The sequence below is a fragment of the Ascaphus truei genome, chromosome 7 (genome assembly GCF_040206685.1).
Source record: "Ascaphus truei isolate aAscTru1 chromosome 7, aAscTru1.hap1, whole genome shotgun sequence".
In the NCBI taxonomy this organism is placed as follows: Eukaryota; Metazoa; Chordata; class Amphibia; order Anura; family Ascaphidae; genus Ascaphus; species Ascaphus truei.
In genome coordinates this window covers 33,159,645-33,177,513 of record NC_134489.1, presented here as the reverse complement: position 1 = coordinate 33,177,513, position 17,869 = coordinate 33,159,645, and the positions used below count along the sequence as shown (strand labels likewise).

Below are 17,869 nucleotides of genomic sequence, written 5' to 3'. Positions count from 1 at the left end.
AACATTCTAAGTTTCCCTGGCTGTCCAGCAATGTTAGAGCAGGGGCGTGTGGCATGGCTACTAAGGTAGGGGCGTGTCCTTGCCTACTTCTGTGCTGTGTGTCTGATGTGAGATGTGCAGGGGATGTGCCGGGGGCGGGAGAAAACGGAGTGGGGGGGGAGAGAAAATGGAGTGAGGGGGGGGTAAAAAATGGAGTGAAGGGGGAGAGAAAACAGAGTGAGTGAGGGGGGAAGAAAACGGAGTGAGTGAGGGGAAAAAAGAAACTGAAGTGAGTGAGTGGGGGTGGAGAAAATGGAGTGAGTGGGGGTGGAGAAAACGGAGTGAGTGGGGGGGGAAACTGAGTGAGTGGGGGGGGGCAGAAAATGGAGTGAGTGGGGGGGAGAAAATGGAGTGAGTGGAGGGGGAGAAAATGGAGTGAGTGGGGGGGGAGAAAACAGAGTGGGGGGGAGAAAACAGAGTGGGGGGGAGAAAACAGAGTGGTGGGGAGAAAACAGAGTGGGGGGGAGAAAACGGAGTGGGGGGGAAACGGAGTGAGTGGGGGGCAGAAAACAAAGTGAGTGAGGGGGCAGGAAATGGAGTGAGTGAGAGGGGGAAATGGACTGAGGGGTGGAACAGAGTGAGGGGGAAGAAAACGGAGTGAGGGAAGAGAAAACGGAGTGGGGGGAGAAAACAGTGAGTGAGGTGGAAAAAATAAAATGGAGTGAGTGGGGGGGAGAAAATGGAGTGAGTGAGAGGGGGAAATGGACTGAGGGGTGGAACAGAGTGAGGGGGAAGAAAACGGAGTGAGGGAAGAGAAAATGGAGTGGGGGGGGGGAGAAAACAGAGTGAGTGAGGTGGAAAAAAGATAATGGAGTCAGTGGGGGGGAGAAAATGGAGTGAGTGGGGGGTGGGAGAACACAGAGTGAGCAGGGGGGAGAAAATGGAGTGAGTAGGGAGGAGAAAACGGAGTGAGTGGGAGGACAAATGGAGTGAGTGGGAGGACAAATGGAGTGAGTGGGGGGTAGAAAACAGAGTGAGTGGGGGGGAGAAAATGGAGTGAGTGGGGTGGAGAAAACAGAGTAGGGGGGAGAAAACAGAGTGGCAGAGAAAACAGGGAGTGGGTGGCGGGGAGAAAACAGTGAGTGAGGGGAAGAACATGGAGAGAGGGGAGAGAAATTGAGTGAGGGAGAAAACGGAGTGAGTGAGGGGGGAAATGGAGTGGGGGGAAATGGAGTGAGTGAGGGGGGAAACAAAGTGAGTGAGGGGGAAGAGATCGGAGGGGTGGGGAGAAAACGGAGTGGGGGGAGAAAGCTGAGTGAGTGAGGGGGGGAGAAAACGGAGTGAGTGAGGGGAGAGAAAACGGAGGGAGGGGGAGAAAACGGAGGGAGGGAGGGGGAGAAAATGGAGTGGGGGGGAGAAAATGGAGTGGGGGGGGAGAAAACGGAGTGAGTGGAGGGGGAGAACACGGAGTGAGTGAGGGGGAGAACACAGAGTGAGTGAGGGGGAGAACACAGAGTGAGTGAGGGGGAGAACACAGAGTGAGTGAGGGGGAGAACACAGAGTGAGTGAGGGGGAGAACACAAAGTGAGTGAGGGGGAGAACACAGAGTGAGTGAGGGGGAGAACACAGAGTGAGTGAGGGGGAGAACACAGAGTGAGTGAGGGGGAGAAAACTGAGTGAGTGAGGAGGGAGAACACAGAGCGAGTAAGGGGGAGAGAAAATTGAGCGAGTGAGGGATGGGGGAGAAAACAGAGTGAGTGAGGGGGAGAAAACAGAGTGAGCTGGGGGAGAAAACAGAATGAGTGGGGGGAGAAAATGGAGTGAGTGAGGGGGAGAACAGGGAGTGAGTGAGGCGGGAGAATATAGAGTGAGTGAGGGGGAGAGAAAATGGAGTGAGGGAGGGGGAGAAAATGGAGACACTGAGAGACACACACACACGGAGACAGACACACACACACAGACAGACACAGAGACAGACAGACACACACACATACAGACACAGCACACTCCCCTTATAGCCACACCTCCCGCTCTAAATAAATTGCAGGACACTGATCGCTCATGCTTGGAGAGCTGGTGACGTCACCGCTCTCAAGCATGAGCGAGCTCAGCGGCAGCGTGGTTGCAGCCTAAAGCAGTGCGGAGAGATGTGCCGGCAGCGGGGGGGGGGGGGGGGGGGGAATAATACGACCGGAAAGTTGTGCGAATCTGGATTAAACATCCTTTTACGGGTGGCAGGGGTGTTTTCTGTGAGGCGATGGTCGGTGGCTATGAGGTGATGGCGTGTGTGTCTGTCACAAGATGGCTCCTGTCTGCCACACAGAGGAGAGGGGGATTCTCAGATATATATCCTTATACACCCGATAAATATACCGCAAAACATACCACATGTCGAACATAATTCGTTTAGTGCTTTCACTATTGTGTATATATTCATCTCTACAAATAAACTTTCCCTATAAATGCTGCCAACAGGTCCTCTATCCCAGAAATATATATCCCTGAGTGTTTGATTTATATACACACATGTACACGAGACTTGCTTCTGCTGGAAAAGTGTGTATATGTTAAAATATATTTGTGTGTGTGTTGTGACATAGTCCAAAGATGTTAGGCAGCTTTCTGCCCCATTTTAGGTCAGAAAGTGCAGGAATAGTTAAAAATGATCCGTTCCACAGCTTCCCATTAACTGAGGGCAGCCGGGTTTGAAAATCCAGACCACAGATTACAATGGCTCTAGTTCTCCCTCACCTGCTCTTCTAATCACATGCACAGGTATTTAGAGCAGAGAGGTTTTGCATTTCACTCTCTCTCCTTGGAGGCTGGGGGTATCGCTGCTCCCCTGTTTCCAGTTTCAGGGTGGACGGCCCCTCCAAGTATCACAGTACCAGAGGATTTGCCTGGACACTTGGGACCGTGTTCCCACCACGAACAGATAAGACAAAACAAATGTTTATTGCTGTTGCTAAAAGACTGTGCTGTATCTAGTGACCCTAAATGAGAGGGCATTGTTTTAAGCTGGGGAACCAGGTTAGTTGGCCCAGTTAGTTCGCAGTTAGAGGCTGATTCTGATGTGTAGTTAGTTCCCTGAAAGGGATAGGATTTCTTTATATGATTTGGTTTTTATTTCTTAAAAGTGACACTGTGTGAAGTGCTATGACACTGATATAAGCGAACCACTGAATGAAAATGTCTGAGTGCCTCTTGCCTACACATGTTAAAGCTGCAGTCCCTTACTTGGATGAAAATAAACCAGGCAGAAGCCTTAGTTAAGCAGCATAATACTTTGCATGATCCTGTTTGTTGTATAATTAACCCTAGAAGACTGTGTCGGGAAGAACCCAGACAGACGTCAGCGCTACAAAAGAGGGGCGTTTGTCACAGTGTGTATGTGTATGAGTGGGTGAGAAAATGGAGTGAGTGGGGGGGCAGAAAACGGAGTGAGTGGGGGGGAGAAAACAGAGTGAGTTAGGGGGAGAACATGGAATGAGTGAGGGGAAGGGAAAATGGAGTGAGTGAGGGGGGAGAAAACAGAGTGAGGGAGGGAGAGGGAAGAAAACAGTGAGGGAGGGAGGAGGGAGAAAATTGAGTGGGGGGGAACTGAGTGAGTGGGGGGAGAAAACGGAGTGGGAGGGGGGACACGGAGTGGGAGGGGGGGCACGGAGTGTGAGGGGGGGCACGGAGTGGGAGGGGGGAGAAAGGAGATAGAGAGAGGGTAAAGGAGAGAAAGTAGAGAGGGGAAGGGAGAGAGAGAGGGAGGAAGAGGGGGCCAGGAGAGAGGGGGGGTCGGAATAGAGCAATGGGGGGGAGAGAGGGGAGGGAAGGTTGCAGAGGGAAAATGGAGACACACACAGACACAGAGACAGACAGACACACACATACAGACACAGCCCCCTCCCCTAAAAGGCACGCCCTTTGCTCCTGCTCAAAAAAATTGCAGGACACCGATCGCTCATGCTTGGAGAGCTGGTGACGTCACCACTCTCAAGCACGAGCGAGCTCAGCGGCAGCATGGCCACAGCCTAAAGCAGCGCGGGGAAATGTGCCGGAAGCAGGGGGGTAGGGAGGGGCAGGGAGATGTGCCGGCAGCATAGGGTGGCGGGGAGATGTGCCAGCTGCGGGGGGTAGGGAGTGCGGTGAGATGTGCCGACAGCGGGAGGAGGGGGGCGGGTAGATGTGCTGGCAGCGGGGGCAGGGGTGGGTGGGGAGATGTGCTGGCAGCGAGGGGAGATGCAGCAGCAGCACGGGGAGATGTGCCGTAGCAGGGGGGTGGGGAGATGTGCTGACAGCGGGGGGGGAGGGCGCAGATGTGCCGGCCACGGGGGGAGATGTACCAATGGGGGGGGGGGGGAGATGTGCCGGCAGTGGGGGGAGATGTACCAACGGGGGGGGATGTGGCGGCAGCGGGAGAAGATGTACCAGTGGGGAGGGCAGGGAGATACATTCCCCGGGCGAAGCCGGGTACAAAAGCTAGTACACCATGATCAAGCTAGGTTGATCTGCACACGACAAGCCTCAGATAATATACGCAAGATAGTGGACATCACCCACATAGCTAACATTAAAAACATTCCTTTGCTGCTCCTTTCTTTGGATGCAGAGAGGGCATTCCATCGATTGTATTGGAAGTTCCTGCTCAGTGTATTACAACATATGGGTGTGGAGGAAATTTCCTTAAGGAAATACGAGGGCTATACCATTCCCCCCGCCCCCTCCCCCCCACAAAAATCAGCAATGCAGGTCTCACATCTATCCCATTTCAAATATCCAGAGGATCTAGACAGGGATGCCCGGTGTCCCCTTTGCTTTTTGAATTATAAATTGAATTATTGACCGCAACGATCAGATCAAGCCCAAATATATCGGGGATCAAGGCGAGGGACACAGTATAAAGTTTCTCTGTTTGCAGACGATGTCCTAATGACAGTCTCTAGATTCCTGATTTCGCTCACAAATCTGATTCAGGTGCTGAAACTCTATGGAGCCATCTCTGGGGGTCAAAATCAATCACTCGAAATACCATATATGCTTGCTGATAACCTCCCCCAACATACGACAAGTTAATAAAACTCAATTTTGATTTTGCTTGGAACTCTTCCCTACCTCGGCATAAGTATACCTAAAAACTACGGTCTGATATACTCACTAAATTACCCAAAATTGATTTTAAAAAACTACTAAAATATCCAGAAGCCTGGGGCAAATATAATATATCCTGGATCGCCAGGGTCGTCTCAGTTAAGATGAACCTTCTCCCAGAGATCACGTTCCTGTTTTGGTTCCTGCCGGTCCTGGTCCCTTCCAGGGAACTAAAGATCTACAGGTAAGCATATCAAGATTTGTTTGAGGTGGAAAACACCCCAGGATAAAGCAAACAATACTATACAGAGCCTCAGAGGTTGGTGGCCTGGCCCTCCCTAATATGGCCAAATATTATCACGTCTCTCACTTAGCCCAACTCCTCCCATGGAATTTTCCTAAAGGTTCTACAGTTTAGAATGATATAGAATATTCAGAATGTAAACCAGCCAATATTGAATCCCTGTTGTGGCTGAAACGGAATAATCGACCACCGCCAGTAAATCACAGCCAACTATCAAACATTCTCTCTTCTTGTGGGATCATCTGAGGTCACCTTCTAACCTGTCTAGCGACATATCTGGTATGATCCCACTCGTTCATAACCCCGATTTTGCCACCGGCATCTCTGTACAAGCATTTGCACCCTGAATACCGCCGGCATTACGAGAATCCAGGACACGGAGTCAGGCCGAACAATCAAGACTTTCGCACAGTTGCAGGAACAAAAAATGTTGCCCCAGTCTGAGTTATTCAGAAATCTTCACATGAAGAACTTCACGATGCAGGTGCACTCTAGGGCACCACCTTCCACAATCACTCACTTCGAGCTGCTGTTTGACTCCAGGTTCCTGTAGAAGGGACTAATCTCAGCCCTTTATCAACCACTCTTGAGCCCAGTTTATAGCCAAACCGTGGCTGAATGGAACTGGCCAGTCCGCGGTGGTTCAAATTCGAAGAAAAAATCTGCCCTTCTCTACTCAAGAATGTATTGATATGTCTTCCACTGGTCCTCAATCCTGCTTCAGCCCATCATCATATGATATACAGTGAACTACAGACAAGGATTCTGGATAATGACATGCAAATTAGTGTCACTTTCAGCTTCCCATCTATTTAGAACATGGCTATTACCCTAAATCTTTTTCCTACTGTATTCGTAGTACAGCCTGGGATAATGAAGTGGCGAGTCGGAATGCTCATGTAGAGACAGCTTTTTGTCCATGTGAACTTCTCAGTTTTGGCTTGTTACCGATTCTGCATTGTGAAGCAAATACAGAAGGGTTTAGTAGGACTAAAAAAAAAAACAATGTATAAATAATTTGGCTTCATTTCAATTTCTTGTATATGCAAATCGCATATATGACATTTCACAAGCAATGACAGCTGCCCCTTATCTGCACTTGATGTGGTATTAGTCCTTTCAGCAGGTAAAGCCGCAGTCCAAGTTGCCGTTTTTTATTTTTAACTGTTATCTTTTTTTCGCTTTAACATGTGCATTGATACAATCCACACAATGATAAGTAATTAGTTGCCGATCGATTCGTTCTCCTGTGATCAATCGATGAAGATTCGGCTCGGGGGTTCACTACATGTCTGTCAGTGCAGCAGAAGAGGTCCTAAGATGCAAAGTTCTGTGGGGAAGATCATGTGACCAGGCAGTCACTAGATACAATTGGTGCACTGCTAGAGAGAGGGCAGGGCTCAAGAAGCAGTGTGCCAGAGCCTGTTAAAGAAGAGGAAGGGGATGTGACTTTGTAAATAGCTGCTATAGAAATAAAAAATGCTTTTTACATTATAAAACATTAAAAAATTCAATTCGGAGTTGTTGTTTTTTTTATTTTTAATGCTATAAGTATTTTCTCATAGTACAGAACTGATTTATTAAAAAAAAAACGTGGGCTATTGCTTGGTCTGCAGATTTAAAGGAAGACAGTGTTGCTAATCAGAACCCTTCCCTGCAATGCGTCGCACTCACCATATCTCCCAGGTGGTTCATTCCAAGCTCGTAGGAGTGAAGTCCCATTGAGTGTTCCAGGTTGTGGACCATTATAAACTTTAGGTTCTCTTCCCAGATCAGACGTCTTGCAAACTCGTTCCCCTGCAAAGTTAAAGGGACAGGCCGGGTCATTAACTCAAACACCTTCAGTGTAATCAGCTTCCTAAGACTGCGATTATACAGCAGGGTGCGCGCATCTGTGACGTCACAATAGCGATGTCGCAGAGCGACATGTGCACAAGCACATGCTACTTCGCGCGGCTGCTAGCTGAAATCTGTTTTTTGATTGGACGGCTGCATCACGTGACGCGGCTGTCACAACCCGAAAACAAATTTTGCAGATGCTCCAACAGTCTCCCGCTTTGCAGTAGCAAGCGGGGAGACAGTTGCATTTGGGATATGCAGTTTTCAGGTACGTATACAAGTTGTTTTTGCGCGGTGTCACTGCAGGCGACACCACGGGCGTTTTTGAGTATAATCACAGCCTTAGAAAGCTTAAATCCCCCATTAAAGTAACTGTTTTCTGTATTTGTATCTTGTGAGAAAAAAAAGAATGTTTTTGATTTTCTCCGGGAACACTGTATTCAAACTTCTCAGCTACTTTGTGTGCATCTGTGGGACGAATGGCGGTGGCATAATTACATCATAAAAACAACAATCTGCCTGCGGTTTTGATGTCTAACAAACAGTCTAATCCAGGGGTGGGCAACTCCTGTCCTCAAGGGCCACCAACAGGTTAGGTTTTCAGGATATCCCTGCTCCAGCACAGGTGGCTCAATCAATGGCTCATTCGACTAAGGTATATCCTGAAAACCTGATTTGTTGGTGGCCCTTGAGGATTGGAGTCAAAGCCTGAGCCACTGATTGAGCCACCTGTGCTGAAGCAGGGATATCCTGGAAACCTGGCCTGTTGGTGGCCCTTGAGGATAGGAGTCAAAGACTGAGCCACTGATTGAGCCAACTGTGCTGAAGCAAGGATAACCTGAAAACCTGACCTATTGGTGGCCCTTGAAGACTGAAGTTGCTCACCCCCTGCTTTCATAACAAAATACATTAGATTATAATTCTAAACGCATCGCAGTGCCCTCAGGCAGCGACGAGGTTAAACATTTAGGGGAAGATTGAGGGGGAACGTGAATGAAACTTTCAATGTGTAGAAGGGGCGAATATTTCAGAGAAAGAGAAGTGATAGAATAAGTGGTTACGCTGGAGAATGAGAGGCTCAGGAGAAATGTTAACAGACAGAAAGAGTGGTGAACCCATGGAATAGCTTCCCGGCAAAGGTGGTAATGCAGAAAGGGATTTCAACAATATTTGGGATAGACTAACGGGGATCCTTAATATGAGAGAAAGCCAAGATCAGGGAGGTTCTTATCTGCAGTAAAATGGTACATTTCTACAGTATGCTGATCTTCTCCGTGTGATTGCCACGTCTTACCTGGCTTTTATAGCTCCTCTCGTATGTTTTAACCCATAGCTGCCAGTGTGAATTCAAGCTGGGATCAGGAAAGCACTGAGCAGACATGACCAAGGCAAAAAGCGCCGCGAGGAGGGTCCCGTATGAGCACATTGTCCTTCCAAAGCCTACATATTCACATTCAAAATAAAAGGAAAGATGCCAAAGTCAGTGTTACATCGTCTACGTACCCATAAAATCCTGACAATTACCAACCCCTGAGCCAGGGCCAGCCTCAGCCATTTCAGCGACCTGTGCAAAAAAATGTTGGCACCGCCCCCGTGTTGGTGGCCTTATAGAGTCCTCCTCTTTCACACCGGTATTTCTCTCCCCCCGGTCTCTCACGCTTCCCCCCTATCTTCCTCACTCACTCTTCCCCCTCCCTCTCTTACATCCCCTACCCCCCTCTGCCATCGCTCAATTACCCCCTCTCACTCAAGCCCGCTCCCTCAATCCTCCCACTAATTTCCCCCTCCTCCCCTGGCCAAACACACAGTTCCCCCCAATACCCATGCAACCCCCCACACACACACCAATTGCCCCCCAATACAAAACATCACTACCCCCCCAGATACAGACACCAACACACACCCCTTCCAGGTTCAAACACCACTACTACCCCCCGGATACAATTACCACTGCTCTCCCAAATACAATTACCACCACACCAACCCCAATACAATGACCCCTCCAAAATACAGTGAGCTCCACCCTTCCAAATACAATTTCCCTGCACGCCCTAAATACAATTACCACCACCCCAGTACAATTAACCCCCCCAAATATAATTACCCCTAAATACAATTATCACCCCTTCAATACAATTATCGCCCCCAAATACAACTACCACTTAACTCTGGTCGTTGCTGGGCCCTGGCTCCCCCAAGCTGCTGTCTGCCTCTTCCCATGCCATCTTCTCTCTGCCGCCAGTGCGTGCCAGAAGCTGAGCCTGACTTCCGGGTGCACCCAGCTTCCGGCAGGAGAGGACGGCGTGGGAAGAGACAGGCGGCAGCTGGGGAGAGGATGGAGCAGCAACAAGTGACCCCACACAGCCTCCGGCCTGGGAAACTTGTCCCGGCTCTCCCCCATCAGCAGCCTGCCCCCAGGTATTCACCGTAGGGATTGCTTTAGATACGCGCCCCCAATTGCTTGGCGCCCTATCATTCTACCCTAAAACCGGCTCTGCGACACGTCCCCAGAGGACGTCAGTTTATGGGTCGAGAACTTCCACTTTTTGTAATATTTAACCTGGGTATTTTTATAGCAGGGACGTTTGGTCACATATTGCTCTGTATAAATAAAAAGATATGCGTTTCCTTATATAAAGATGTAATCTTGTATACTCGTATGTAAATATAAATATACCCCTTATTGTCTGTTGTTGTATACAATGGGTCACAATCCCAGTAGCTCTCCAAATGACACAAATATATACAGTATACAATGTATTGGGTTTGGGTTTTGTGCTGGCTAAAACTGTGTATGTCTTGATGTAAATTGGTAACAAGTTTGGGAGATTTTGCCACCCCCTCCTCCTTAGTTTGAGCTCACCCTTCCCACTTAATCAGTGGATCCTGGAACACATGTTTGTCTGTATGTTCCTCCTACCTACCAATTAAATTGTAAGCTCTTCGGAGCATTTTCCTAAATGTTACTTTTAGGTCTGAAGCACTTATTCCCATTATGTGTTATTTATATTATTTGTTATTTTTATGATTGTAACGTGTATTACTGCTGTGCAGCGCAATGTACATGAATGGCGCTATATAAATAAAGACATACATACATGAATAGCTTATTAATAGATCTCTTCCCCCCAGGGGATGGGTGGAGATGTATCTGCTGATGCTACAGGTATGGAAATATATATTTTTTGTACTCTAGATTTTTTTCACTATATATAATTAAGACACTTCTGTGTTTTAACCAGTTTTAACTGCACTGTAGTTCATACATAACACATATAGTGTGTCCATATACATCTCCTTTATTATTATTAAGATATCTCATTGTAACTTCAAAAACCAGAACAATTTCTCAATTTTCATGAAAATGTGAGCAATTATAGGTCTGCCACAGTAGATTTAATAAGTATTAAAGGTCCACCCCACCTTATCTAAATCTCTGTTTCTTTCCCTGCTTTTCAAACCTCTGTTTTAGCCATAGATTCCTTTGTATATCAGTATTGCTGACCTGGGGAAGAGAGGCGAACTCTCGAAAGCTTGTCCTATGACATAAATTGTTAGTCCAAATAAAAAAGGTATCATCTAATACTGAAGAACTAATTTATTCTGCAATATATATATATATATATATATATATATATATAATATATATATATATATATATATAATATATATATATATATAATATATATATATATATATATATATATATATATATATATATATAGGGAAAGGGGGGAAACAACGGCACAAATGACTGTTAACTGTATAATAAATTTGAGCATAAGTAGAATGTATGGATCCATACAGCAACTCCAGGCAGCAGGACGGAGAGGATTATAATATCCTACATGCTTGTTTACATCTGCTACTTTGTAAGTAGCGATCTACTTTTGCGCATTTATTTTAACTAAACGTACTTCACTATATTTTGTTTCTCTTCATTTCATTTCAGAATCATTGGCAAACCATACCCCCATTCTACTTATGTTCAAATTTATTATACAGTTAACAGTCATTTGCGCCATTGTTTCCCCCCTTTCCCCATATATATGCTATTGTGTGTAGCTGAACATTAGGCAGCAACTGTTAATATTTTGGATGTAAATCATATCTTTTTGCGCACTTAGGGGCCTATGCAGAGAGCAGCGAGAACGGAAATATCGTAATTTTTTAGCGAGATATGGCAATAGCAAGTTAAGAAATGGCGAGTTGAGAAAAAAGCGCCAGTTTTTTTTTTTGTTTGTAAAACTCGCCGCGCGGCTGGCGAGAAGCAATATCTCGCCAGTTTTGAAAAGGTCCGTATGCAGGAAGGCACGATCACCATCTAGCGGCTGATCGCGCCATTAAAATGGCGAGATATTCTACAAATAGCTCCGCCAAAAAAAGTTGGCACGAAGCTGGAGCTCAGTGGCGAGAGTGAACAGAAGAAAAAAAACGCGTTTTTTTTCTAACACGTTTAACAGCGCGCATCTCGCCATTTGAAACTCGCCATAATCATGCATGATAATAATTGCAGTTTTCAGACCTTTCTGCATATGGAGAGAAAATCACGCCATTACATGTACAATTTATTACCATCTCCAATTATTTTCAGCGCTGCTCTCTGCATAGGCCCCTTAGTATTCTATAGTATATATATATATATATATATATATATATATATATATATATATTAAAAGACTGTACATATTACCGCGCTCCTCTCTTTAGAAATGTGCTACTGGTAAAAGGATTGACCATACATATATGTGCTTCTACTAATTTGGGCTAAAATATACTAATGACATATATATATATATATATACACATACACACATACCGTATATTTCTACATACACACTGTATTATATATACACACACACACGTGCTCCTCTAGTGCAGATGTTAACAGTAACCTAGGCAACATTTAAAGCACATGTATACTTTGAACGAGTAGAATAATTGAGATGCAGCTCCCTGAAACAGAGCTTAGAACACGTACCTGCAGGGTGAGAACGGCAGTAAGTTACAGGAAGTTACAAGCAGAGTGTATTTGTTTTATTGCTTTTTGGGAGGGGAAAGCCCACTTCATGTTTCTGTTTCTCCGCATACAGTGTCACGGAAGAAACGAGAAAAACACTGATAAGGTCTTTACAGCTGGTGTAAACTGACAGGATTTATCACACATTCAAACAAAGTAAATAATATGCATATTTTCTGTCTATACATGATACTAAGTAACTGCTCTTTTGAAACCAATAATTTATCATTTGCTTTATTTCTCCTCTAACATGTTCTTTGTGTACACTGTTAGTGCTGAGAAAGTCAGAATCCAGGTGGCTCTATAACACTTCTGTATAGAAAAACCGAACACATGAGAATTGAAATGTTGTACATTTCGTTGTAAGTGAATGAACAGGTACCAATCTGATATTCATCAAATGACATCAAAGTCACATTCTCACTACGTCACTCCCATATGAAATGAGAATTTGCTAAATGTGCATGTTTGATAGTGTGGCTCCATGGTAGGGATTGAGAGACGGTGATCCTTTTCGATCAGCTGATATCAACTTCCCACGAGTGTATCCGCAGGTCTTCAAACTGGCTGCATCCACATCCTCTTTACGGGTCATACAGTGGTTAATTTTGTTGATCTTCCCAGAGCCGGAGCTGGTTTGTGGTGACCCTCTGGTTCCCCCACTCCGGCATTGCGCATAATTTGTGCCCGTCAGCAGGGTCAGGTCTCGGCCCGGCAGCCAATAAACCTCAATGTCATCGGAAGGCGACGTCATGGCTTTCTGTTGGTGACACCATGGCCATGTTTGTGGTCTTGCGGCCATGTTTGTTAATTTTGGTGTTAAGATCGGCACAATAAACTATAAACATCTCTGGAACAGGGGGTTCCTGAACATTTGGGGAAGATGGATAAGTTTCAGGGGTCTTCCAGTTGAGGCTAGATTTAAAATTGGAAGAAATTGCTGCTTTCATATCTTGGTTGACAAACGCATCACGCTTGCACAGAGCAGCCACCGCGAGCTAATGCTACAGAGCAAGGCTCTTCAACTAGTTTTCCAGTGGGACCAGATGAAAAATAAATGTATGAGTAGGAGGGCCGCAAGAGTGTGGCGATGTCTTGCCTTGAAATACTTTCTGGGCAAGCTACCCATCTATCTGAACAAGCTCCTCACCCCTACCACATGCAGCACTTATCATCTGAGATCAGACTCCAAAAGACTGTTCATGGTCCCAAGGTTCAGCAAAGTATCCGGCCGCTCCTCCTTCTCTTACCGTGCACCCCAAAACTGGAACAGTCTTCCGGAGACTCTCACAGCCGCCACCAGTCTAAGTTCTTTCAAAACTAAAGCAGTCGCACATTTTTATCTGCTCTGTAACGGTTAAATACGCCCATAATATATATTATCTCTAACTGAGCCGGCAATGTCTTGTAAATAATTTATAATCTTGCACAATTAATGTAACTATGTGTTTGTAACCATGTATCTTTCATCATAACTCTGTGCCCAGGACATACTTGAAAACGAGAGGTAACTCTCAATGTATTACTTTCTGGTAATTCATTTTTATAAATAAATAAATGTTATTTTAGGTGTATGTATGTATATATTCTGTATATATCCGGTTGTTGACAGAAGCCACCACAGTTCCCTTGTGTACTAATCAGTTGATTCGGCCCTCAACTGTTCTGAACAGTTTACAGATTGTCTCCAATGAGGTTTTTTTTATTACTAAATTGAAGTGAGTGCATGTCCTGTTGGCCACTTTAGCTTGTAATAAAGATTCTACTTTTTATACAGTATTATGCTATGGAGCAGGCGCTTCTTTTCTTGTATAATATACATAAATATATATATATATATATATATATATATATACACACACATATACAGACATACATACACCTAAAATAACATTTATTTATAAAATGTTTACCAGCGCTCATGCTTGGCATTTGGTGCACTCACTTTAATGTAATATAATGAGCATGATGTAACCAAAAGTCTCCATTGTCTTACAGATTTAGGGGCCTATGCAGAGAGCAGCGGTAAGGTGAATAGCGGGATTTTTTGGAGAAAAATGCCTGTAGAAAGGCAGGTAGAGTTTTTAAAAAAGCGCCATTTTTTTTTTTGTATCTCACCGCGCGACTGGCGAGAACCGAAATCTCTCCAGTTGTAAAAATGTCCCTATTCAGAAAGGCGCGATCGCCATCTAGTGGCTGTTCGCGCCAATAACATGGAGAGAAATTCTACAATTACCTCCTCCAAAAAAAGTTGGCAGGAAGCTGGAGCGCACCGGCGAGAGGAAAAATACAAAAAAAACCGCGCTTTTTTTCAAACATGTTTCACCAGCGCGCATCTCGCCGGTTGCAACTCTCCATATGCAGACAGGATTTTAAATGCAGTTTTCGGACCTTTCTGCATATGGAGATAAAATCACACCAATAAAAGTTCAATTTATTAACATCTCCAATTATTTCCAGCGCTGCGCTCTGCATGAGGCCCTTAGTTTTCACTATGTATATTTATTTCCCAATTTATTGCTATCCCAAAGGGAGAAGCGCAGGGATTCACTTTCTGTTTTTGCACATTTGTATGGCCAATCCTTTCACCAGCAGCATGCTCCTTACATGGAGAAGCGCAGTGAGTATATATTTGTTTTACATTTTCTGTTGGGTGGAATTAAATCCCTAGCAGCAGCTTCCTGTGGGCACCACTATTACTATTAGGGCGTGATTAATGTATGTGGCCAATCCACCTGTAACTGCTTGTTGAGCAGCTTGTGGGAGGTTAGTCCCTCCTTTTCAAGGTATATAATCTCCCAGTAAGGTCCCTGTAAATTCACTTTTCACATTACTTACATACATGTAAGTATCTTCACTGGTATATACCAGTTTTTAACTGCACATTGTTACCTAAGCTTATGCTTATTATATTAACCCCTTCAGGGTATATTTCACTGAACATCTGTATGCATTTAGCATAGGGACCTGCTACTGAGACTTGCCTTGACGTTGGTTAGCAGGCTTGTCATTATTTGATCAAAGGATGTAACCAAAAGTCTCCTTTGTCTTATAGATTTAGTTTTCACTATGTATATTTATTTCCCCATTTATTGCTATCCCAATGGGAGAAGCGCAGGGATTCACTTTCTGTTTTTCCACATTTGTATGGCCAATCCTTTCACCAGCAGCATGTTCCTTACATGGAGAAGCGCGGTGGATATATATTTGTTTTACATCTAATGAGCATGGCCACGCTGATGCTTCGTGCGCGCACGTACGCTCGGCAATGCTCAGAGCTTGGGGTGACATGTAAATTTGATTTCCAAGCGCTCAGAAGGGACACATGACCCAAAATTACGTCACCATAGTTCCTTCAATAAAAAGCCCCGATCCAGTCAATTACACACACCCTCCCGTAAACGCCACGCCCCGCGCTCGCATTTTGCAGAAGGACAGCCGAGTGCTCATGCTTGGAGAGTTGGTGATGTCACCGCTCTCAAGCATGAGCACGTTCAGCGGCACCGTGATCACAGCAAAATACACTGAGAGTTACCTCTCGTTTTCAAGTATATATTGTGATACAATCACTGTTTCTAGGGGCTGGAGTATTGCAGATAGTATGCTTTCCAGTCTACAGGGATTTAATTTCCTCCAGAGAAGTTAGTTCAGCTGCAGCTAATCAGGCTGGACTCCTGAATCTATAGGAGTAAAAAGTCAGGAAGTGACCACACAGAGAGATTGTTTTTCCTCTGAGAAGGGGGAGAGACAGAGGTCTCCCCAGCAAGGTGAAGCTGGATGACACAGTCCCCTAGACTCGCTGGACGTGGTCGCGGAGATGGGACTGCCTGGGTTTGAATCCAGAATGAAAGACGTGAGACCGTGCTGAAGCAAGGGCGTCCGATCCATAAAGTTGGAAGTACAGAGGAGGGTTTCTCTGAACTCTCGCAGGGTCCAGAGGGAACTACCTGGATCCCCAACAGAAACAGATAAGAGAAACACTATATTGCTGTGTGTAGAGTCTGGGTATGTTTAGATATAATAATACCTGTTTTGGGTGGTAACCAGCTTAGCTGGCCATCCAATTAGTAAGGGCAAAAGCTACGATGTAGTTAGTTTTCCCTGAAGGGAATAGGTGTTGTTTTTAAGAGTTATTTTGCCTTAAAGGGACGTTGGGCTTGTTGCTATATTTAGACCTGTAAATAAACCCAGTGTAGAAGAAATACAACATTTCCGGCCTTTATCTGGGACTAAAATATACTGCAACGGGATGTGGGCATCACAACATACATACATACATATCAAAAATGTAATGTTTGACTCATATTTGTATTATTTTAGCTGAAAATGGAGTGTAAATGTGAATAAATGCTGGAGCAGTTGTCATGAAATTAGCAGGCGCATACGGTTCGAGGGCCACTCGGAAGTCCTACGAAGGGCGGATTGTTGATGTGCGTTGCTGTACAGCTTGATGGCGTTGGAATATTTAATAGATGAAACCTAAGCAGGGAACACAATGTACATATGCATTTATATTTGTATTTATATCATTGTAACCCTGCTTGCCCAGCTGCTAAGGATGGTACATGAGGATATGGTGTAATGTCCCATTCAGCAGTAATTGACCTTATCTCAGGGAGCTGCTGTGCTCGGCTGGTCGATGATGAACAGGGCGCCAGAAGCTTTTGTTTAGTACAAGACTTATTACAGGTTCCCTTGCATGGGAACATCTTCATTCCCTTGTAAATAAACACAGGCTGCTGTACCTTTTACATTTTCTCATGAAACCTTCTTCCTCTGTATCGGCTTCTAGATAACACTCTCCTTCTCTGCACTTTACATGGGAATGAGTCCTGTTAACATTCCTGCCTTTCATTAGTGTGCGGGGCCCTTGATGGACGGGGACCCCCTTTGCGATCATTCACTTTAACTCCATGATTGATCCTGGCCGGGTATAGACTCTCACTGGTCACTATCCATCCCTGGTGGGGAACAGCCACTTCCGCAGGGGTACTGACTACTGAACACGGAGATCTGGTTGCCAGGCCGACCCCCTGACATCTAAGTGCCTTCTCAGTGTCTCCCTCTGTGGGACAGGCATATCTTTATGGGCCATACTAATGGACCCTGACTACATGGGCACTGTCCCTGACTGAAATATAATAAAGGGGGGGAGGGGCTGACCTGTACTATACTTGGGGACGCACATGTCCTACCTCTATTCCCTGAGGTCCCACCTCTCCTGACATGCTGGCTTCTGGCACTTCTGGAACCTGACTTCCCAGAAGTCTCCCTGCCTTCCTTATATACCCCCCTATGACACAGCTTCTGTGTCACTACTGGGTGGGGGCTAGCATCTCCGCTCTTATTAACCCTTACTTTATTTCTAGTAAACCCAACATGGGGGTGTGGGGGGGGGGGGTGTTACAAAGTGATAGCAATGTATGCAATGGTTGGGAAAATAGACATTAGAATACAGGGAATGAAAATGCAATAAGTGCCCCTGTGAATCTCTGCCCCCTGTCTCCTGTGAATCTCTGCCCCCTGTCTCCTGTGAATCTCTGCCCCCTGTCTCCTGTGACTCTCTGCCCCCTCTTTCTCCTGTGAATCTCTGCCCTCAGTCTACTGTGACTCTCTGCCCCCTGTGTCTCCTGTGACTCTCTGCCCCC

At 45.6% G+C, this 17,869-nt stretch overlaps 1 protein-coding gene across 2 annotated transcripts in view; it reads right to left on the bottom strand.

The window, feature by feature from the left end:
* Window positions 1-12,289, bottom strand: part of LOC142498923 (cathepsin S-like) — a 37,320-nt gene extending 25,031 nt beyond the window's left edge. Inside the window, exons 1-3 of one of the 2 annotated variants that reach the window (XM_075607575.1) lie at window positions 12,183-12,289; window positions 8,496-8,641; window positions 7,037-7,159 (exon numbers count right to left, since the gene is read on the bottom strand). In XM_075607575.1, coding sequence (XP_075463690.1) covers window positions 7,037-7,159; window positions 8,496-8,627 — 255 coding nt within the window. In that variant the 5' untranslated portion in view covers window positions 8,628-8,641; window positions 12,183-12,289. Of the gene's footprint in view, window positions 1-7,036; window positions 7,160-8,495; window positions 8,642-10,624; window positions 10,649-12,182 lie in introns of those variants that run through there. The other variant, XM_075607576.1, reaches the window with a different exon arrangement.
* Window positions 12,290-17,869: the final 5,580 nt, after the last annotated feature.